Source organism: Trichoderma atroviride, chromosome 7 (assembly GCF_020647795.1).
Source record: "Trichoderma atroviride chromosome 7, complete sequence".
Taxonomy (NCBI): domain Eukaryota; kingdom Fungi; phylum Ascomycota; class Sordariomycetes; order Hypocreales; family Hypocreaceae; genus Trichoderma; species Trichoderma atroviride.
Genome location: NC_089406.1, coordinates 2,669,183 through 2,690,506, shown reverse-complemented (window position 1 = coordinate 2,690,506; position 21,324 = coordinate 2,669,183). Strand labels below are relative to the sequence as shown.

General features: G+C 51.0%; 9 protein-coding genes across 9 annotated transcripts; 4 read left to right on the top strand and 5 right to left on the bottom strand.

The window, feature by feature from the left end:
- Window positions 1–636: 636 nt before the first annotated feature.
- Window positions 637–1,791, bottom strand: TrAtP1_012884 (uncharacterized protein). Its single transcript, XM_014088578.2, has 4 exons — window positions 1,705–1,791; window positions 1,377–1,604; window positions 1,104–1,236; window positions 637–1,036 (listed from the first exon to the last, which is right to left on the bottom strand). Exons 1-4 carry the CDS (start codon window positions 1,722–1,724, stop codon window positions 896–898), a joined length of 522 nt encoding a protein of 173 aa, XP_013944053.2. The 5' UTR covers window positions 1,725–1,791; the 3' UTR covers window positions 637–895.
- A 363-nt stretch (window positions 1,792–2,154) lies between these two features.
- Window positions 2,155–3,743, top strand: TrAtP1_012883 (uncharacterized protein). The gene is made up of 3 exons (XM_014088579.2): window positions 2,155–2,619; window positions 2,678–3,321; window positions 3,385–3,743. Exons 1-3 carry the CDS (start codon window positions 2,367–2,369, stop codon window positions 3,496–3,498), a joined length of 1,011 nt encoding a protein of 336 aa, XP_013944054.2. The 5' UTR covers window positions 2,155–2,366; the 3' UTR covers window positions 3,499–3,743.
- Window positions 3,744–4,709, bottom strand: TrAtP1_012882 (uncharacterized protein). The gene is made up of 3 exons (XM_014088580.2): window positions 4,420–4,709; window positions 4,206–4,307; window positions 3,744–4,130 (listed from the first exon to the last, which is right to left on the bottom strand). Exons 1-3 carry the CDS (start codon window positions 4,430–4,432, stop codon window positions 4,093–4,095), a joined length of 153 nt encoding a protein of 50 aa, XP_013944055.1. The 5' UTR covers window positions 4,433–4,709; the 3' UTR covers window positions 3,744–4,092.
- Window positions 4,710–5,686: 977 nt separating this feature from the next.
- TrAtP1_012881 (uncharacterized protein) lies at window positions 5,687–6,736 on the top strand (the record flags this gene model as incomplete). The annotated part of the gene is made up of 1 exon (XM_066115706.1): window positions 5,687–6,736. One exon carries the CDS (start codon window positions 5,687–5,689, stop codon window positions 6,734–6,736), a length of 1,050 nt encoding a protein of 349 aa, XP_065971805.1.
- A 79-nt stretch (window positions 6,737–6,815) lies between these two features.
- TrAtP1_012880 (uncharacterized protein) lies at window positions 6,816–9,022 on the top strand (the record flags this gene model as incomplete). Its single annotated transcript, XM_014088581.2, has 3 exons — window positions 6,816–8,322; window positions 8,379–8,897; window positions 8,958–9,022. The coding sequence occupies 3 exons, from the start codon at window positions 6,816–6,818 to the stop codon at window positions 9,020–9,022; spliced, it is 2,091 nt and encodes a 696-aa protein (XP_013944056.2).
- A 701-nt stretch (window positions 9,023–9,723) lies between these two features.
- On the bottom strand, window positions 9,724–10,946 carry TrAtP1_012879 (uncharacterized protein; the record flags this gene model as incomplete). Its single annotated transcript, XM_014088332.2, has 3 exons — window positions 9,724–10,442; window positions 10,525–10,664; window positions 10,727–10,946. The coding sequence occupies 3 exons, from the start codon at window positions 10,944–10,946 to the stop codon at window positions 9,894–9,896; spliced, it is 909 nt and encodes a 302-aa protein (XP_013943807.2). The 3' UTR covers window positions 9,724–9,893.
- A 1,688-nt stretch (window positions 10,947–12,634) lies between these two features.
- On the top strand, window positions 12,635–13,202 carry TrAtP1_012878 (uncharacterized protein; the record flags this gene model as incomplete). Its single annotated transcript, XM_014088577.2, has 2 exons — window positions 12,635–12,793; window positions 12,852–13,202. The coding sequence occupies 2 exons, from the start codon at window positions 12,635–12,637 to the stop codon at window positions 13,200–13,202; spliced, it is 510 nt and encodes a 169-aa protein (XP_013944052.1).
- A 1,600-nt stretch (window positions 13,203–14,802) lies between these two features.
- On the bottom strand, window positions 14,803–15,902 carry TrAtP1_012877 (uncharacterized protein; the record flags this gene model as incomplete). The annotated part of the gene is made up of 3 exons (XM_014088576.2): window positions 14,803–15,312; window positions 15,393–15,683; window positions 15,771–15,902. 3 exons carry the CDS (start codon window positions 15,900–15,902, stop codon window positions 14,803–14,805), a joined length of 933 nt encoding a protein of 310 aa, XP_013944051.2.
- A 4,429-nt stretch (window positions 15,903–20,331) lies between these two features.
- On the bottom strand, window positions 20,332–21,025 carry TrAtP1_012876 (uncharacterized protein; the record flags this gene model as incomplete). Its single annotated transcript, XM_014088575.2, has 2 exons — window positions 20,332–20,723; window positions 20,800–21,025. The coding sequence occupies 2 exons, from the start codon at window positions 21,023–21,025 to the stop codon at window positions 20,332–20,334; spliced, it is 618 nt and encodes a 205-aa protein (XP_013944050.2).
- Between the last annotated feature and the right edge of the window lie 299 nt (window positions 21,026–21,324).

Here is a 21,324-nt window from a genome sequence, read left to right as displayed (position 1 = left end):
CACCAGACCGTGAGATTGTAACCGAGTATCTTGCTGCTAGGAATACTGTTCGCCTGAAAGAACATCAACGATGTGTTTTCTATAACCCTGCTCTCGCGCAATGCGCCCTTTTCATCGTGTCAAATGCTTAATCAGCCAGTTGCCACAGGATCAATTTACCGATATCAACCATGTGAAATAACTACACAATATACTCTCAGCAATCACTCACCCTTCAATCTCATCTAATCACTTCATCCCTCCGCAACTAACTACATCCACAGACATACGTACCCAGTAGTTAATCAGACCGTCAGTCTTGCCGCGTGTTACAAAAGAGACGAAAATACGCTTCACTGGCGGGAGTCTCGGATATACAACACGTGGCTGAGGTATTACGTCTCATCCCACAAAGTCTCGGCATACGCCGAGGATTCACATATGATTTGGTGGCGCAGTCAGGCTGCCAAACGCGTTGGAAAGGAAACCCCCTGTTTTGGTTGCCTTTACGGCTGCTGTGATGCCCTGGCTCGGCGACTACGGCATGGCCCTCAAAATAGGCTGTGAAGGGGCGACCTAAATATGTATGGATGCGGTCGTGAATGGGCACGATAATGTAAAAGCCCGAGCTCCGGTCGGCCAAAGAAGAGACTGGTGTAATGCGTCACTTTCTGTAAAGTCTTATTTCGAATGTCTGGTTGCATAACTGCATCGCTCTTAAACAGTCTGTCTCATATTGTTTGGCTCTGAAAGAGACATCTCCGATTTCCAGGCCTCTCAAAGGCATCCTCTCACAAAAAAATGAAAAGAAGCACAGTAGTCCAGGTAACAATCATAGGAAGTGTACGTGAGTGAGTTATTATTTTTACTCAAGTGACAATTGTACATGACGCATAACTTGAATTCTTTTCTCTTACTACTGTGAAGCCTCTGACTTTCCGGCGGCGAAAGGCTTGCCGTCTCCGGGTCCAATTCGCACATCGGCGAAAATCTGCTTTGTCCTCAGCTCAACGGGGGTAACGTTGGTGGGCTGATCGGGGATCTTCTTCTCCAGTTTCTAAAGCCAGGCTCGAATTAGCAATCGTGGTGTTCGTTTGATGTGTCGGGTAAATGTTTAGACGTACCAAGTTGTCGTAAACACACTTGTTGAGCTTCCACTCGGCAGGGCGGCACTGCCAGAGCTGCTGGTTTCGGTTGTCCAGACATTCCCAGTGCTTGCGGAACTCGGCTAAGCAGTGTGTGTTGATATCCGTGAGCCTATAGGCCCCCAAAACGTCAGTACCCCCTCCTTTAAAACAAGCGGCTCGTACGATTGCCCGCTTCCTGGACATGGGCAATCCACCCCCAATGCAAAAGAATATCATGGATTTTTCTCGTAGGCAGAGGAAAAAACGTACACGCTCTGGGCGCAGCGGGTTACCCTTCGTCCCTCCGTCAAGCAGTTCAGCTCTCCCTTGCCGGGGTTCTCGGTCTTGCACTGCATGTAATCATCGTTGTAGTCGCGGCATCGGGCGCCGATGAAGAAAGAGGCTGATAGCAGAGGTGCGGAGGAGGCACCAATCTCCTGGACCTGGGGGATGTTGTCGGGAAGAGGAGTGGTGTCGATGAGCACCTGCTGGTGGAATCTGCCACTTGTTAGAACTGCTGCTGGAAGAGGTTTGCCAATTCGCCGTCAAAGCGAGCCAATGATGTCGCAGACTGGATTTGGCGGGTTAAGAAACGTACTGAGACCGTCGTGACGCCATGATTGCCGGATGTTTGCTTGACCCTCTTTGAGGCTTCCGGTAGGAGATTGGAGCTATGAGGTTCTTTGGACAACTGCTTAGTTGAAAGATTGTAGTTGTTCTAGCCAATCAAAAGCGACGGGGGGGTCAGCAGTCGTAGCCTTGCTGGTGCAAGTGAACTGATTTCTTCAAGTACCTGGCAGGAGATCGATTTCGTAAAAGGTACTTAAAGGCACTATAATCACTGGTCTTTTGGCGCGGGCACCACAAGCATGGTAGGTACCGTAAGTAGCCCTGTGTAGCTTCTCAACTGGAGCTGATGACTCAGCAATATGTAGGCATCCCGCTTCTGAAAATCAGCTGTGATTGGCCAGCGGTAGACAAGGCTAGCCTTCGCGGTACCAGGGTACCTTTTGCTGCGCGCGACCCTAGCAATTTTGAAGCAAGTCAACAAACCTGCCGAGCGACGAGAAATCATCCAAACGTCAACACAGGCGAACTTTGACGACAACGCGGCAGCCAATTTGTCGAATCAAGCGCTGTCAAACTTTGATAACAAGAATTACGATACCATTTGCGTCTTCGACTCCGCTGGCGAAGCTCCTCGAGAGCTAGGTTGATACTTCGAGCAATTTCTGGAGGTCCTACAATCTGCTCTTCATCATGTCGCTATTTGGACAAGCCAAGCCTCTTGGCTCGGGAGGGTTTTTTGGCGCGACTCAAACTGCTCAGCCCGCTCAGCAGACACAAACGACGGGTAACATTTTTGGCCAGACCCAGGCCGCAGGCCAGCAGGCCTCGACACTAGGAAACACGCTGCTGGCCCAGCCTCAGCAGGCAGCGCAGATTCCAGCGCTATCGCAGTCACAAGCCCAGTTGTCGAGCTCTCTGTGGCAACCAGGCCAAGAAACACCCCGTAGGTCTCGAATACTGAAGAGTCGCTGTTTCTCTTGCTAATGCTATGATGCGAATAGACCAGAAGCCAATTCTGGAGCAGATGAAGCTCGTGACGGAGAAATGGGACCCTTCCAGCCCCAGCTGCGTTTTCAAGCACTACTTCTACAACAAAGTCGATGAAGCACACATTCCGTTTTACAAGCCGCAAGCACACGAAGACCCTAGAGAATGGGAGGAAGCTCTGCAGAACAAGCCCGCCCCTGGATTCATGCCTGTGCTATGTGCAGGCTACACAGGCGTCGCAGACCGATTAAAGACACAGAAGCGTGCCATCTCCGAATTCAACACACGATTGCATCAGATCAACGGCTGTTTGGATGCTCTCTTACAGAGACACGAACTGGAGACTGAAACAAGAGCTTTGGCTGCCAGGAGGCGGCAGACGATGATTTCCAATCGATGCCTGGCGCTGGCTGCCAAGGTGCAGATTCTGAGGAATCGGGGCTACGCTCTCAGCGGCGATGAGGACGATTTGAAAAGCAGGCTGCAGGCTTTGGAGCGCGACGTGCAAGATCCTGCGGTGGGCGCAAGGGAGGAAGAGCTGTGGAGCAGACTGATTGTTCTAAGAGGATACTCTGAGAAGCTGAGCCAGGAGCTAGAGAAGCCAACAGGAGCCGACGGCGAGGGACTGGACGAGGAGACGCAGACAAGAGCAAAACGGGTGAGTTTGGTACCCAGAAAAATGAACATGGCATTTGACGGCTGGCTAACCCAATGATTCTAGGTATTGGAAGATTACGAGAAGCAGCTCGGACACCTGAAAAAGGAGCTGGAGGCGCTGGGCGTGGACTACCAGGATTGGGATAACAGCAGAAACCCGCCATCACGGTCTCGATAAGAAGTTTTCTTTTGGAAATTCCGAAGATTGTGTTATCAAGGAGGGAGTTTTACCGAGGCTATAATGCTGGTGTTTAATTTGGGGACTCATAAATTTTCACGTACTAAACCGAGTGAGATGTTTGTCATGGCAACGTTATTCTAATGCGATAGAAGGAAAGAGGGATTTGAGTCGGCTTTTGTTTCAATGATTGTAGGCTGCTGCAGTAATAGGTAGACAAATATCAAGACAGGATTTGAAGGCATGCACATCTTTATCGGCCATATATACCATATATGAAACCTCAGCCATTTGAACTCGGCCATTCGTACTATTCGTAACGGAGATTTGAAGTTTTTATTGTAACTTTTCCGATTCTATTGTTGTCTCGTTTCATTTCTGTCCTGTCTCCGGCGATTCGAGATGCAGAATTTTTTATGTAACCTCAAATGGGTACCATCTATCGTACAGTGATGCGCTTTGGAGCCCGGCAAGAGCAAGATTGATCTCCTTGGCATTTAATATATCAAATTAATGATAGTATAGTAGGTCGAAGGGTGATGCATGGTTTTGTAGAACCATGTCCTATATACGAAGTTTTTTTTCGGGCGAGATTTAGAAGATGCGGCTGATCATGTCGACGGCAAAGGGAGCTGCATCGCAGGGTTAGTGACTCCGTACACTCCGAAATGTTGAGCAATTCCAATTTCTCCAGCGTCAAGACATACAGAGGTAGAGCATGAAGGCCGTAGCAGCGACCTGCTGGACGGTGAAGAGTGCCTCGGCCTCCATGGCTCGAATCTCCTCGGGAGACTGCTGCGGGGGGGCAACTATTTTCGGGGTATTGTCAGCAATTGTGAACGAGGTTAATTACATCATGCGGCAGCGACATATCCCGTCGCATCTCAATGAGGGAAGAGGGGGGCGGCGACATGTACGTACATCCTCCAAACATGGTGATGGGTTGATTTGTTGTTTGTTGTTGTTTAGTCGAGGTTGGAAACTTGGACAGTTACGTAAAAGACGGGCGACTTCGGCTGCTGGGGAGCTAGTTTTTGCACAGGCTTGGAGGGCGGTACAGTGCGTGACCAGAGCCGCTGAAGTTACAAGTGATAGAATTTAGCAGAGAATGTATAATCTACGAAATGCTTTTGTGGGCTCTGCAGCAAAAGCTTGCGGCGCTACTAGGAAGGTAAATGGCGATAGCGATAGTGCTAATGCATGAGAAGATCATATGGAAAATATGGAGCTAAGGCAGAAGAAAAAAAAAAAGAAAAAACTTCCCCAGGCCCGGAACCATTTGCCTTTTCCACGGATAGATAGCCCCAGCAGCGAATCAGAAGCTGCCGTGACCGCTCAGCGTCGGTCCGTCACTGGCCGATATCGTTTTGGCACCGCACAGTGGCAGCGTCCACATGGCCTGAAGAAGATACTCATCAGCTAACCAAAACCCCTAGCCCGCGACTCGGGAGAAAGATTAAGCTCGCGCACTGCAGAGGGTTTTTCGTGGTGGACACGAGTCGTGACGCACTACGCTCCAAGCATCCAAGCACGGCACTTCTCCAAAATGACTGCGGAGTCGACTCCAGTCTTCCAGCGCGGTTGTTTGGATGGACGCATGCGGTACAAGCACCCATGGGCTTATCAATGCGATATCCGGATCCTGGGGACTGCAAGGACACGCAGAGGAGCCCCGGTGATATCCATCTGGCGTGTCATGGCCGATAAGATGGCGGCTGTCCCTGGCCTGAGCTTGTGATTGCAGCCAGCATCGGAGACGTACCAGGCGCTCGCTTGCTGCTGCTTCACCGTCTCACAGCATTGCCGTCTGGTCTAGCCCGGTCTGTTCCGCCCTTGACTCTCCCGATTCTGCGCATTGAAAGGGGAAAAAAAGGATATAAATGCTTCATCTTCCGTTCTTCTGACGCCGTCGACGTTGGCGAGGGCTTCGAACTTTTTAGCGCCGTCACGGGTACCGGAACGCCCCACGAAAGATCCGCTACGAACTTTTCGATAGCCATCCAACAAAGGGCCTCTGGGGGGTGTTTGATTAGAGGCAAATCTTTTATCAACCGGGCGGGATCGGTTCAAATTTTCGTCCTGGCCTTGCTTTCCTCCTTTATTCTTTTCTTTTCTCAGTCATCGAGGGACACAATTGGCCGTTGATTGTGCTTTTACACTTTTTTCCGTTCTTGTTTTCCCTGCTGCCATGGCCTCCAGGCTGGCTATTGCCCGAGGGGCTGCCCTGCGCCCATCGCTGGCGCTGACCCGACACGAAGCGACGATTTGCGCTCGCGGACAAGGGTCTCTCTTATCCACCCGCGGCCTCACTTACACTGCCAAAAGCGCTGCTGGTGTTCGCGGCGCTGGCTTTGACGACAATGGCGCGCTGCGACGAGCGCCGTTTGAGTCTCTGCAGGATGATCCCACCTACCAGGAGATGAGACAGATCCGCGCTGAAAACAAGCTGCCATGGAAGGACTTTAGCGCTCGCCACATTGGCCCTCGCGACGAGGAGATCCAGGAGATGCTCAACGCCCTGGGGGCTGAGAACATGGATGGCTTCATCTCTCAGGTCATTCCTGCGGATGTGCTGGACCCCCCCAAGAAGACGATCCAGCCGCGCGTCTTCAGCGAATCTGGAGTTGTGAGGGCCTTCAAGAACATGAATGCCCAGAATGACATCCGGGTCTGGATGAACGGCGGTGGCTACTACCCCGTTGAGATTCCCGCCGTCATCAAGCGCAACGTCCTGGAGAACCCGGCCTGGTACACCAGCTACACTCCCTACCAGCCTGAAATCAGCCAAGGCCGTCTGGAGTCGCTGCTCAACTTCCAGACCATGGTGTCTGATCTTACTGGCCTTCCTGTGGCAAACGCCAGTTTGCTCGATGAAGGAACTGCAGCTAGCGAGGCCATGACCATGTCCCTGACCAGCCTGCCAACCTCTAGACAAAAGCGACCTGGAAAGACATACGTTGTTTCTCACTTGGTGCACGACGCTACCATCAGGGTCATGCATGGCCGCGCTGAAGGATTCGGCATTCACATCGAGGTCTTGGATCTTTCTGCGCCGGATGCCCAGAAGAAGATCAAGACTCTTGGTGACGACTTGATTGGTGTCATGGTTCAGTACCCCGACTCAAACGGTGGTGTTTCTGACTTCCGAGAGCTTGCGGATCTTGCACACAAGCAGGGTACCTTGCTGAGTGCTGCTACCGACCTCTCCAACTTGACTCTCCTCACGCCCCCCCGGTGAATGGGGTGCCGACATTGCTTTTGGAAACGCACAGCGATTTGGTGTTCCCCTGGGATATGGTGGACCTCACGCTGCATTCATGGCTGTTCAGGACGGCAGCAAGCGACGTCTCCCTGGTCGCTTGATCGGTGTTTCCAAGGACCGTCGAGGAGACCGAGCTCTTCGCTTGGCCCTTCAAACCCGAGAGCAGCACATTCGACGAGAAAAGGCAACCAGCAATGTTTGCACTGCTCAAGCTCTTCTGGCCAACATGTCCGCCATGTATGCCATCTACCACGGCCCCGAACAGCTCAGAGAAATGGCCATCAACAACCTTCGACACGCCCGCATGATCCAAACTGCTGCTCAACACTATGGCCTGAATGTCGCGACTGCTTCCGTTGACGCCGAGGGCAAGGTTCTCTCCGATACCGTTTCGCTTTACTTTGACGAGCCTGTCGTTTGCCGCTCTCTGCGTCGTGAGCTCATGGATCAAGGCATCAGCACTGGCAAAAGCTGGTCTCCCAACGAGATTGTCCTGGCGGTCCCTACCACTTTCACGCTCAAGCTCTTTGTCCGCATCGTTAAGGCTTTCCAGACCATTGCGTACAAGAACCACGCCGATGCTGACCTCGATGTTTCCTCAAAGTGCTGGAAGGCCGGATTCGCGCAGTCATCGGAAGAACTCATCAAGAGTCTGCCCGCGTCTGTCCGACGAGAGTCCAAGTTCCTGACCCACCCCGTTTTCAACTCTCACCACAGCGAGACGGAGATGCTGCGCTACATGTATCACCTGCAGTCCAAGGATTTGTCCTTGGTTCACTCCATGATTCCCCTCGGATCCTGCACCATGAAGCTCAACGGCACCACCCAGATGGAGCTCATTGGTACGGAGAATACTGCCAACATGCACCCTCTCGCACCCCACAGCTGCGCCAAGGGCTACCAGAAGCTCTTTGACGCCACTTCCTCCCAGCTCGCTGCCCTGACCGGTATGGATGCTACGTCCCTGCAACCCAACTCTGGTGCTCAGGGTGAGTTTGCTGGTCTCCGAGCAATTCGAAAGTACCATGAGCAGCAGCCTGGCAACAAGCGTGACATCTGCTTGATCCCCGTTTCTGCCCACGGTACCAACCCTGCATCCGCCGCCATGGTCGGCATGCGTGTTGTCCCCATCAAGTGCGACACCAAGACCGGTAACCTTGACCTGGAAGATTTGGAAGCCAAGTGCAAGAAGCACGCCTCCGAGCTGGGTGCCATCATGATTACATACCCCAGCACGTACGGTGTCTTTGAGCCTCAGGTTCGCAAGGTCTGCGATCTCGTCCACCAGTACGGCGGTCTTGTCTACATGGACGGCGCCAACATGAACGCTCAGATCGGACTTACTTCCCCCGGCGCTCTGGGTGCTGATGTCTGCCACTTGAACCTGCACAAGACCTTCTGTATCCCTCACGGCGGTGGTGGACCCGGTATTGGCCCTATTTGCGTCAAGAAGCACCTCATTCCTTACTTGCCGCACAAGAGCACTCAGACTCCTGTTTCCAGTGCCGCCTTTGGCAGTGCTAGCATTGTCCCCATCAGCTGGGCTTACATCTCCACCATGGGTAGGTTTTTCAAGGACTTGTTGTAAAGATGTATTGCTAACACCGTGTTCCTTTAGGTGACGAGGGTCTCCGCAAGGCTACTACTGTGGCTCTCCTTAACGCTAACTACATGCTTACCCGCCTCAAGGAGCACTACCCCATTCTCTACACCAACGAGCAGGGCCGTTGCGCTCACGAATTCATCATCGATGCTCGTCCCTTCCAGAAGACTGCCGGCGTCGAGGCTATCGATATTGCCAAGCGTCTCCAGGATTATGGCTTCCACGCCCCCACCATGAGCTGGCCTGTGCCCAACACCCTCATGGTTGAGCCCACTGAGAGTGAGAGCAAGGAGGAGCTGGACCGATTCGTCGATGCCATGATCAGCATCCGCAACGAGATCCGTGAAATCGAAGAGGGCAAGCAGCCCAAGGAGGGCAATGTGCTCAAGAACGCCCCTCACCCGCAGAGGGATTTGATACTTGGTGATGCCGAGGGCAAGTGGGACAGACCCTACTCTCGAGAAAAGGCCGCATACCCGCTGCCGTATCTGCTCGAGAAGAAGTTCTGGCCTAGCGTCGGCCGTGTAGACGACAGTGAGTTTTTACCTGCTTTCCCCATGACATGTTCCCCCTTTTACTAACCGCCTTTCGCAGCATATGGTGATACCAACCTGTTCTGCACCTGCCCTCCTGTTGAGGACACCACCAATTCTGCCTAAATTATTAACGAGGGCTACATCCAGGATCCTCTTAGGATTCCGGTATTTTCTTTCTTCTTCGAACATTTCACTTACACTAAGTAAATATCACGACATCATTAGACTTTGACACACCTCAAAAGGGAGAACCACATTTCAACATGGTTTTTATTGTTTTTATAAGATGAACATATATGGCGCATAGCGGGGTTTAAAAGAAAAACAAATATTTTCTGTATTATGGTTATGAAAGCGCCGGGCTAATCTCAACATTGGGAAAGGGATGAAATACGTTTTTCTGTTGTTGTTATTCACTGTGTACTAGTACTTTCTAGTCATTGTTTTCCCTCTCTCAAAGAACTGGTGGGAGGTATTCTAGACGATATGCCCAAGTGCAGTAGAGTACTTGTGCCCATTGACAAACAATACATGAATTGGGAAACCAATCTCGAGTTTACTCTACAACATGTTTTCTTATGTGCTGCATGTTGAAATCTGCCTGGTGTTCTGCATATTGGAGTCTCTTCTGTTCTGCATGTGAAAGTCACAGCTAGATAGACTCATAGATCTGTTTCTTGCCCTAGCGTAAGCGGTTGCTTCCCAAAGCCAGGCGAATGGTAGATGCGCTAGGTGATTATTATTATTTGATACCTACATGTCTATCAATCGAGTTTATGAGCAGTTGCCGTGAAATTCACAAATGAAATGTCTTGACCCACAAGGTCCGTGTACGCTACTTGCTTTTCCTCCCCGCCGTTTTGACGTTGATGCAATACCATTTTTATATCCCGCGAAGTACCAGCTGCCTGCCTATACCAAAGTCCTCAACTCTAAGAGGAAAAAAATTGATCGATGTATGTGTAGCCAAGAGATCGTAGAGGTGTCTCCAAGTTCAGTCCTGTTCATCGCTAGACGGTATGATAATTCTTAACGAGTGTCCCTGTCTACCAGCAACGACAGGCCTTCGATCTCTGGGATCTGATAGAGTCACAAGAGTTCTCTCAGAATGGACACTTGTGGGACTTTGTAATGTTTGCTCGGATGAGCTGATGGGGGAAATGAGTTTGGTGTCGGACAGTAGCGCAGTGGGAGAAACCAACGTCGCATCCGAGTTTTTTCTGCTGCCTGAAGAAGATAAGAGAAGAGATCCCGATGCAGACTGTGTCAGAAGCCATATCTTCTGCTTATCTGCCAAAATCGAGTCAAGACTCTCTATCGTGAGCACGGTATCAACCGAAGGATGCCTATCTCCCTCTCTGAAGAAGGATGGCTCTTCGTCAGCTTCTTCCGTGTCCGGCTCATCTCCATTGCTTTCTTTTTCGCGTTTGTTCTTTCTATGTCGTCGGTATGTGATGCAGGCGGTGAGACCCAGTGTATAGACAGTTAGTATTACAATAATGGGAATGATAACAGGAGCAGCCCAGGGCAAAGAATGTCGCGGCTGTTGTATTGGTTAGCCAAGGGCGTTCTGGGAGCAAGACGAATATCCGAAAACACATATCAAGAGGGGGAAAGCAACTTACGGATTCAGTAAGCCTCCAAGGAGGAGAAGCCGTCCAACCCGACCGAGTATCCGGAGTAGATGTGAGCCACAGGGTATACAGCTCATCATCAAGGTGGTCTGGCGTCCACAAACAAGTCGCGTCTTTATTGTTCATGCCATCTAAGGAAAGTTGCTTCGAGTGAGTCTGGATACTTTTAGTCTGGTCACTGCTTTTTACTCACCTGTCAAATTCGATATCAGTTCGAAAGCAGCAACTCCATTTTTGGGATATGTAATCTTAAAGAGTCCAAGCTCTGGAGATAGAGTATCGTCCAAAGACTCGTTCCACCTGATCGTAAATGGATGGCCATTCGAGATGCTGTCATTCCATTTTTCATTCAGAAACCGCAGACCAAATCCTTCGCTCGTAGCTCCAGTTAAGTTATGAGGTCTTTGGTTCATACTGCGAGCTTCCTATGATCATATCGACTTGTGGAAACTTTTCTGAGCGAATATAATGTTGGCAAAGCTGAAAAGGCCGGTGTATGAAATCACTCAGGTTTCGTTCTAGAAATCACTGGGACAGGCTGGAACACAATAACTGGAGCACAGGACATCCGGCATTAAGTAGTGATTTTCGTTACAGTGAGCACCTGGGCGAACAAGTAGTGAGAGAATGGCTGGCTGGCGAGAAGTCTCAGTTTGCAAGGGAGAGCATGGCGTATTTAGTCATAAAACCAGGAAGTCAAGTGCCAAAAAGAGGGGGGGCGTGTGAACTGAGAAACGGCATCGCCGGACCCGGTACTATCGTGAAGAAAGGAAAATAGGCAACGGAGGGCATAGATTGGGCGATACAAGGTGCTTCTCCAGCTGGCCAAGGTCACGATGGCATCTCATCGTCTATTAGCCCCCTCTAAAGGGACGCAGTTCATTTCACGATGGCTTCGCTGGCATGCTCGGACAGAGTCAGTAGCATATGTGCCGTAAATAACTAAGGGGCTTAAGTGAGTGGTACTGTTGCTGGGTCGGATTTAGGCGCATCTGTAAACAGGTATACACGATGAATATTTGCAACGAGTCCGCGCTATCACATATAGATAGTAAAATGAGGCATAAGGATTCTCTAGCCTGGAAACCTGATAATATAACGAAAGAAGGCGGACCGTAGAGAGGCGATGCCAAGACTTCGTATTCTGTCGATGTGAACGGGTCCAGGACTGGGCTCGAGGATCGAGATACGAGGTCTTGCATCTTGCTTTGGAGCTGTAGAAAGATCTTCAGTCTTGCGTCAGGATGAACAATGAGTGCCGAGAGTCGACAAAGGGTCCGTCGAGTAAACGGCGCAGCACGGGGAAGATCGAACGAATAATCTGCCTCGGAACACTCAAAGGCAAGGCTGGAGGAAGCTTGCGGCTGCCTGAGGGCGCGTGAGGGTGAAGCCCGAGTTCTGGCATGCATATAGCATTCCGGAGGCCTGAGGCGCTGCCGTAGCAGTGAGACAGGGCAATGAAGATGGGCTCGTAGGGGGTATGAAGCGCGACGAAACATGAAGGTGGCAAGCTTTGAAGACGATGCAAAGGACAGGTTGAGCTGCAGCTGTTCCAGATCCTGATGCCTTATCAGGTGCAGGAGGTACATACTCCGGTACTGGAGGCTGAAATTGGCAAGAACACGGGAGTAGACGGCAGCAGCTACCCCACAGCACCGCGATGCACCTGCCGAAGCGCCACGGCAAGCGGGTGGGGCGCTGATGAGCGCTGATGATTAGCGACAAGGAGCTTCCATTGGCGGGGCAGCTTCAGGCCCTTTTGCTAGTAAACATCAACATCATCACGTCGCCGCAAAGCAGTCTCTCCGCAGGACTCGCCGTTCGCCTGCCACCTCACACGCGGGCGATTGGAGTCAAGAGGGGCTCTACGCACAGGCGCATGCACTAGACTGGCCTTCTGCGAGACTAACTTCTGCGAGACCAAATTCTGCGAGGCCAAAGATAGCAGCACGCAGCGAGCAAAGCAAGACATCGAGCCGTCTTCCCCAAACGCGAGCTCCGACTCCACATTCTCCAGCGAGACCAGGCTACGAATCGGGCTTTGCTTTCCCTCCTCCCAACTCCTCCTAAATCTTCGGCATCGTGAACTCCGGGGCTCCCAATGGCGACCAGACCAGGCCCGAGCGGGGGCGCGGGTGCTTACGCCGACTGCGTCGACTCGCTACGCAGCTCTCTCAAATTCCTCGAGGCCTCTGTGGAGACAATTGATCGTGGCGTGTCGGATTTTCCCCGTATGATGGGCGTCCTCAAGACAGTTCGGGTTTGTGCCTCCTTATCGTCGAGTTTATGCTGTGAATTAGTGTTGACATTGCTTGTAGCACTACGAACTCATTCCGCAGCCTACTCTTGCTGCAGCTGAGGCCTCCCTCCGAGATGAGATTGGACCCTACATTGCCTTTTTGCTTAGCCGTGCCGACGCTCAAGTTGAGCGACAGGAACGCCGCATTGAGACTCTCAAAGCTCGTGCCGAGTTGCAGCAGGGACGGCTTGCTAGGCCAGATGAACCAGTGCGCAAACCTGCTTCTGCAAAGAGCCGACAGCTCCGTGGCGAGGACAAGCTTCGCGCGAGGATAGTCCGCCAACGTAAGGAAGCTCTACGCTACGGCATCGAAAGATTGGAGCTTGAAGTGCTCCAGAAAGAAAGAGAATTAAAGAAAACGCTTGGATAGCCAGTGAAGCCTAGTAAATAGGGCACTAGACAACCATTTAGACGCTCATGGGACGTTTTGAGTATTCCTCAAAAGCAGAGGACAACCTCCTCGGGAGAGAAGAAGGAAGAACGGAAAAAAAAGAGAGTCATTCGCGCATTTTCGTCTCCTTTGACCTTGCAACACCACCACAACACCGGCAAGGTCGGCTTTCACGATGCCTCTGTCTCCGCAAGGAGCCTCCCCGCATACCAGTCCGATCAGCAGCACCCGTTCCCCGAATTTGGGCATTCACAAATCCGCCTCTTGTGCGCAAGCCCAGCTTGGGGCGAGCAGACCAACATGTCTCGCTCTACTTGACTTTTTTTTCCCCCCAGACTGAGGACAGAGTGCTCCCTTCATATAGGCATGGTCTAGACCGAGGGCGATGACCTCGTGCCGCAGAACCATTGGACTGGGCAATTAGCTTTTGCAAACAAACTGGAGATGCCATACCTCTCCTCCCGGCATGCCTCGTGAGCTTCCGCATTTGGCAACAACGCCAGCATGACAATTTGTATCCCCCCTTAGTATAATGCCAAATTCGATCTGTTAGTGAGCTTAATTTGCTTGACGGCGAAGTGTTGTAATTAAATTAAATTAGAGATATACTCCCCTTTTCCTTGAGACTTATTACATATTTACACATAGTATATTTCAACCTCGCCTCTCTTCAATGACCAAGTTGAGATATAATTCTCGTTTCTTTTACCTTTACCTCTCTTTACAGTTATCGCAGCATACATCTTCAAAGGAGGATAAAAAACAAGGTATCGTTTCCAAAACACAAAAAGTCTTATTCCAACATTAGCCTCCCAATGGTGTTTGTATTGAGTAGACATTTAACAACTCCCTACTTTTTATTTTCTACCACACAGCGCCCAAATCCTTGCCTCTTCAATTTTGTTTTTGATCTGGAAGCCTCCTTCCTCTGACTACATTTTTGGTTGAGGAATTTGCATACATACATGAGTGACCTCTCGGCTCCATTGTCTTGCTAAAAGAAAAAGAAAACCCTTGAAAACAGAAAAAAGATGGAAGGAAAAAAACAATCAAACAATAGATCATAGCCTAAAAGAAGAAGACCGAAAAAAAATAGAGTTACCGCGTTACCGCTAGTGCTGCTTTCTTTGTTTCTTTTTCTTTTTCATTTTGATTCCACGCTTAGAGGAGAGGGATATCTTGAGGAATTGGGGAATCATGAAGAGATATGGAGGAAGAGAATATTTCTAGTAGCAGATAGCGGCCGAAGAAGAGTAGGAAATGACATGGACAAATAAAAGAAACGTCTCGTACGTTGATAATAAGATGAACAAAAGAAGAGGAATAAAAGAAAAATCAGCTTTGAAAAAAAGAAAAGAGAGAAGAGCCAAAAGTAAGGTGCTGCCAATGCATGCAACCTGCAGTATGCCGCTGTCTCTTTGGGTAGTCTCGTCCAAATATACTCCATCCAATATATTTCCCTAACCCGATTGCGCAAAATTCCTCAAAGTCATCACTCCAAGGCGTGAATAACAACAACCAATATCACGGAACCTTAATTCGGCAAGAAAGCACTTCCGCTTTCAGAGTTCGTCATAGCTCATAGCAATTCGAGATAGTTGCTAGGCGCAATGCCAGTCTGTCCTCTGGTGTTTCGCGCTTGCCACCATCGCCCGCTAACATCAGACACCTCAAGAACGTCATCCAATTCGAAAGAAATCTCGTTGCCGTCTTTGGGGTCGGCTTTGTAGCTATAGATAGCCTTTGCTCGATAGGGGTAATCGGTGGGAGGGATAACTTGGGCATCAGGGCCTGTCACCTTGATCTGGGCTGGTCCAAAGCCGGGAAGTTGGGAAACGCGATTTCCACCCATTTGAGAGGCGCCGCCAACAGGTGAAGGATTTTCGAAGCCATTGAGCTGAGCAGATGTATACATTTGCGGTGGTTGGACGGAGTTGGACGTCTCCGGACGGCCCATGCCCATGCCACCGCCGTAGTTGCTCATGGTTTGTCGCTGCATATGAGCAGACTCTTTGGTAAGGGCGAAGGAGTCCAGGAATGCACGGGGTGTAGCGGAGGGTGTCGACCCAAAGTATAAAGTCCAGACGAGCTATGTGCATTATAAAATTAGAATGCGCAAAGCTTTCAAAAGGCAGATAGAGTAGCATAGTAGGGATTATGACAACGTACCACGACCATGGAAAGGAGAATGAAGCCGGCAGCGGCAGCTTCTCGAGCTGCGTCCTTTGAGTATACCAGAGAGTTGACCGACGAGGTTACCAGCACCATGCCTCCGGCAGAATATCCCGTAAGTGCCACATGGTAGGTCTGAATCGTGTCGCTACCGACAACATAGAAAACGCCGAGGATCAAGAAGAGGCTGAATATGCTTGCCCACCAAGAGAACTTGGGGAACGGGTCGTTTGGTGTCTCTTGGATCTGGCCGATGATGCACCCGACGATTGTAATAAGCCACGCAAGCTAAAGATATGCCGGTCAGCTGTCGCGCTTACCATATTGACACAAGGCCTTTGAGCAGTAAAAAGGGGGACACGAGAGGGAACGCACAAAACCGATTGATGTAGTTGCCAGCGCAAACGGGTCGCCCAAGATGTTGCCACTCTGGAAGCCTCGTCGTCGGTAGATATTTGAGTGCTCCATTTTGATGATTGACGGCGAGTTGACCGAGTAAGGGGGCATAAGAGAGTTGGCCAGCTTGTCGGTTTGGGGGCGAGTGGTCAATGCGATAGTCCACGCCGTGATTGTGTACGCCTATGGGAAAGAGTGTCGTCGAAAAGCCAGTTCGATTATCGATCAGACGGAGGAGAGAAGCGACGTGATTGCTTGGGAAAACCACGTAGTTGGTGTCCGGCACAGCCGAAGAGTTAACGAGCGAAGGAGAAAAAAATAAACAAAAAGAAGGAAAATGCGATCGGGGCGCAGCAGGCTCGTCTCTGGTGAGTCTCGCTGAGGCCGTCGAGAAGAGGATCGAAAGAGAGTAGAAAAGAGAGAGGAAGGAGAAGGAATCAGCCGGATATCAGGCGAGGAGGTGACGGATGGAGAAAATGGATTGGAAGATGCGGCCACGGCGCTGCTGGTGGAGTTGGTGCGACGGGGTTGGCAGAAAAATACACGACGGCTGGTGGAGGGATCGCAGGCGTCGGTGCAGATCGCCGGCAGGACAGAGTCTCGCAGATGCAGGGAAGCAAGCGAGGCTGCAGGACGAGAAACGAGATGGATTGAAGAAACTGGGAAGAGAAGACAGGACAAGTAAGACAGGAGCTAGTGCAGATGCGAGGTTTGCGACGATGCAGCGAGCGAATCGGTGCTCGATTGGAACTTCAGTCGCGTGGAGTGGCCAGGAGAGGAGAGGAGCAGGGCGAGATCAATGCCAGCGGCAGGCGGAGTAGCTGGTAGTTGGTACCGCGGAGGATTGCAGTACCAACACCAACCGCAGCGCTCGTTGTTTTCTCGGGGCCCGTCCCTGGTGCCTGAGCCTGTGCCTGTGCCGTGCCGCGAGCCCTGTGAGCTGGGGCTAAGCATTGGCCGCCGGGCAGGTACCGGGTACTTGTTGCAACGGCGCTTTGGCACCTGCGCGGACGGTACTACAGTGCTCGTAAGATACAAGTACAGGAGGAGTCGGGGGGGCCCCGTGGCACTGGCGGCCGGGATGTGGCCTGGCGCGGTGCTTGGATTGGACTGAGCCGGTGCTACAGGTCAAGCACTAATCGATACAACTGGGTACTGTATGTATGCACTTTGCAGCAATTGATGCCACAAGTACACGTAATGCTACCGAATTGCAGTCGAAATGGATTGGATAGGGTTGTATTGTCTCGCGTCGTATTGCGTTGAAGTCGAACTCAGCGGCGCGAAATGAAAGGCCCAGGCCAGGCGTCGTCTGAAGTTTAACAAGCAGCCGCCACCTGGTATGTGCTTTGCAGCTGGAGCTGGGGTTGGCGCTGGGGCTGTGTGGTACGAGTATAAATAGAACGGCAATGCCCGCATCAAGGTGGTATGCAAAGCTTTTTGCAGCACACAAAGGGCAATTTCCAGGAATCAATGCGTCAAGCACACCAAGCCAGGAATTGAGTATAAGTGAATTGAGGAAAGAGAAACAAAAAGAAGGGAAAAAGGTATACTAAGCCGGCCGTCTTTGTGTCTATGTTCTGCTATAAGTAGGTACCTAGATGATGTGCATTATCCTATCGCCAGTAACCATGACGAAATGCTTGTGAAACCAAGAGATAAAAGACGCCTTTCTTGCGCGCGCTGATTCAAACGCTGTTACGCACTATCAAGCCTGGACCAGGAATGGCAGTGGCCAAGGAGCACAAAAACCGCCCTCCCGAGGAATGCGACGACGATGCTTCAAAGTGACCTTCCATCCATCCATCCATCAATCATGCTGCTGGAGCCGTCACTCGCTTCTCCACCGCCGCCAGCCGTTGGATCCGCCAGCCTCCCATGCCACGCACGCACTGCATGCACGCCAGCGAAACGCCGGGGAGGGCATCCGCAGATTGGGGCTGGAGACGCGAGGTTCACGCACATTGCCTGCAGCTGGCTGTACGAGCACGGGTATTGCTGCAAATCATAAGAGGGCGCTGGGCTGCGTAAGCAGGGAGCATTGGCTTCCATTGTCTACAAATGCCCCAAGCACTGCAGTAGCTCGCATCTCTCTCTCTCGTCTCTCATACAACCCTGACCATTGCCGACGTTTTGAGATTCGACGGCGTGTCTCGCGCCCAGGCACTAAGCGATAGGCTCATGATTTGTGGCTCCCCTGGCCCTGGATTGGAGACGCAGGGGCTCCTCCACAGCGAGTTTCATGCTTGGTCTGCCCCGCCAAGCACGGAACCTGTGACAATGGACGAGCAGTCTGACATTTGGTCTGATGCTTCGGCTTCGTAAAATCATGTCTCTATACAAGCAGATACATCTCTTTTACCAACAGTTCAGCTGTTTCATAGTAATAGACTCTTGGTGTATACACATGTTTATACACATATTTATACACATGTAGATACTACTCTAAGATGCTATATCAAAGCTACAAATTACTGCATCTTGTATTCAGTTGCCTGTCTGTCATTGTAACTCCAAATAGCCGCGCGCACAGATCTATATCCGCCTCTCTCAAGCGTTTAAACCTGTTTCTTCTCAGCCAACAAGCAGCTTGACGGCGCCGATTGACTGGCCCATCTCTCGCCGGCGGCTCTCCAGTCGCTCCACTTGGCTCTGGCTTTGTCAACAAGATGCCGTGCATCTTGCTCCTCAGCATTGGCGCTGCGGTAGTCCAGTCCGGCCCCGGGACCAAGATCTACACCAGGCTGTCATGACGCCCGGCTTGCTTTCCGGTGCGCAAGCGCTTGGCCTGGGAGCACGGAGTAGACGCGCGTTGCAGATTGTGGTTCCAGGTCCCGGCAGCCTGTCTGCGGCTCTAGATCTCAGATGTGCCGCATCAACAATAGCGGTTGTTGTAGGCCGATCTGAAACCTAAGACACGCAGTCAAGAGTTACCCAAAACTGGTACGTCCAAGTATTTCAGCGCCTGGTCAAGTCTGCGAAGATCGTACCGGTATATCACAACAGCAGTCTCACCATGACCTCGGCGAGTTTGGCAGACTAGCATGCCGAATTGTTAGGCGAGATTTAAAGCTACGTATTACTAGTAGTAATAGCTGGTGAAGATTTCAATGTTTACCCAGGAATCTTGCAGTTCTACAAAGTACAAAGTACCTGAGGTCAACTTCACGAATAGCCGAGAGTCCCGGATGGGCGACTAGAAAATTCCAAGACCATTCATTTAAAAGAGAGAGTAAGCATGAGTCTTTTTTTTATTGGAAAAAAAAAAATCTTAATTCTACTGAATCAAACTCTTTTTCACAATACGCGCAAGACTCTAAACTACAAGCGTTGAAATTGAAACTCGCCAGGCTCCATCATAACCCCTGACTAGGCCCGATTTTTATATTTGGCGGCCTCTTTAGCTCTTCCAGCTGCCAGCCTGCCTAGGGAATTTAGCGGAGCTCCCAGCTTACGTCCCGCGCTGCTAGCCTCCATTGTCTGCTGTCAGGCACGTGTAACGAAAACAGCAAAAAAGAACAGATGGGAAAAAAAAAAGTTTTTTACCTTGCTCTGTGGATGAAAAACTGGTCTAGCTGGACAAAAGCCACCACGAATCTGTAGCGGGCACCTACAAAATGCTAAATCTGGATCGCAACCTTGTTTGATTAGTGATGGATGTCATGTTTGTTGCAGAAGCCCAAAATTCAAGGTCATGCGGCAGCGGCGCCGTTGGACAAGAATGCTTCTATTGCCTATTGCCTGCTCTGGTACCAGAGCGCTGGCTGCTGCTTCGGAAAAGAACTGATCCTTGACCACGAAATTACACTCCGTATACGTAATACTAGCTGCGATCTAGCTTCAATCTCATCGTTGCTGAAACGCGGGGAGAAAGAAGCCGGAGGTTGAGGCATCGCGGGTTTGAACTTTCTTCGAGGTTTACACTCCATGACTCCTTCGAGCCGTAGTTATCAGAAGTTCTATCGCCAATGGTGTCATCTAGCCTCTGGACTATCGGGCCTGGCCTATTACTGCTTCGTCATGTCCTTCAGCCGTGTTTTGGACTGAAGATATCCACGGAAGATATCATTCCTCAACCGTAGCATCAGCTGAAGACGTCTCAATATCGGCATCCAAATTCTGCCTTCCACACTCTTGGGGCTAAGGGGCATGGCAGTTTTTAATCGAGGAGGGGTATCTGTATTTCATCATGCAGTTTGCTTCGACTCTAGCGTCGATAGGTCATCTAAGTTGGTTCGACCATCTGCTTTCTCAAAAAGCCGGTAGCTGTACCGCCTAGCTCTAATCCGTAGTGTCCTCCAGCCGCGCATGGTATCATGGGAAGATAAGCGCTCTTAATCCAGAGCATTGATCTAGAAATCCAAGGACTACGCGTCAGGTTGGCTCCTGAATCCACCCGCCAGACAATACTGTTGTGAATAACAAATCGCCGTGGGGTATCAATCCAAATTCTTTCGACAAGAATTTGCGCGGCCCAGGACTTTTGACTTTGTAAACGGCGTGCATCGCATCAAATCAATTGATTTGCTCGCTGCCACCGCTATTCTTCGAGTGCAATCTCTCTTTTTCTCGTTTCCCACTCTACCTTGCGAATTCTGCCATCGGAATCCGCTATCATTTGGGAGTCTACCAGCGCCCTGTTTTCATACCACGATCGCACAAGCATCTCGCTCTTACTCCGTAGTTTGGAAATCTCGGCTGCCTGAGCGAGCTGCGTGGCTTCAATCGCCTTCATGCGCTGGGTGAGAGATATGAGAGAGGCACTGGCAGAAGACTCGGGGATAGGGATATCTTTGGCGGCGGTGAGGGCGGAGAGCGTAGCGGGGAATGACGATGCTGAGGAGAGGACGATGGACTGGATTGTTTCCGAGTCGAGCTGAGAGGGAGGCTGAGAAGGCGGCGGAGCATGAAAGAGATCTGGATTCGACTTGTCTGCGCGAGGAAGTAGAGGTTAAAAACTGGAATCTTGATGTCAAGGGCCCCGCAGGCTGGGGCTGAATAAACTGACATATCTTGAGGAGTTCCGCATAGACGCGCATCTGGGCAACCATGTTGTTGAATCGCCGTTCTAGGATATCCATCTTCTCGAGGGCAGCGTCATGGTGGCTTAGGCTGGAGGTGGGAGAGGCGGTCGTGCCGTAAAGAAGATGCTCGATGCGCAGGAGGCGCGACTCGAGGAGGGAGATGGTCGCCAGAGTTGTTTTGTCCAGCGGGTCGTCCATTTCGGCCGACATGCTGTAGTATATGCGCCTGAGATCTGAGGAAAATGAGGACGAAGAGAGCGTGCGTTTGCTACAAGGGCCGCGTGTGACGGCAGTGGGAAGGATATTGAAGCTGTGTTGAGGTATGACGCTTTGGAGGAGCTTGTCGCCAGCTGTGGTGGGTGGCGGTCACAGTGGCGCGCTGTGATTCGTTGAGATTTTAGGTGCCGCAGCGGGTGCTGTTCATCTGTGTACAAGCATCCATCATGCATCCTTTGCTGTATGCCAATTGCGCCCGACTTAATTGCAAATGCGTATATAATATGTTTTTT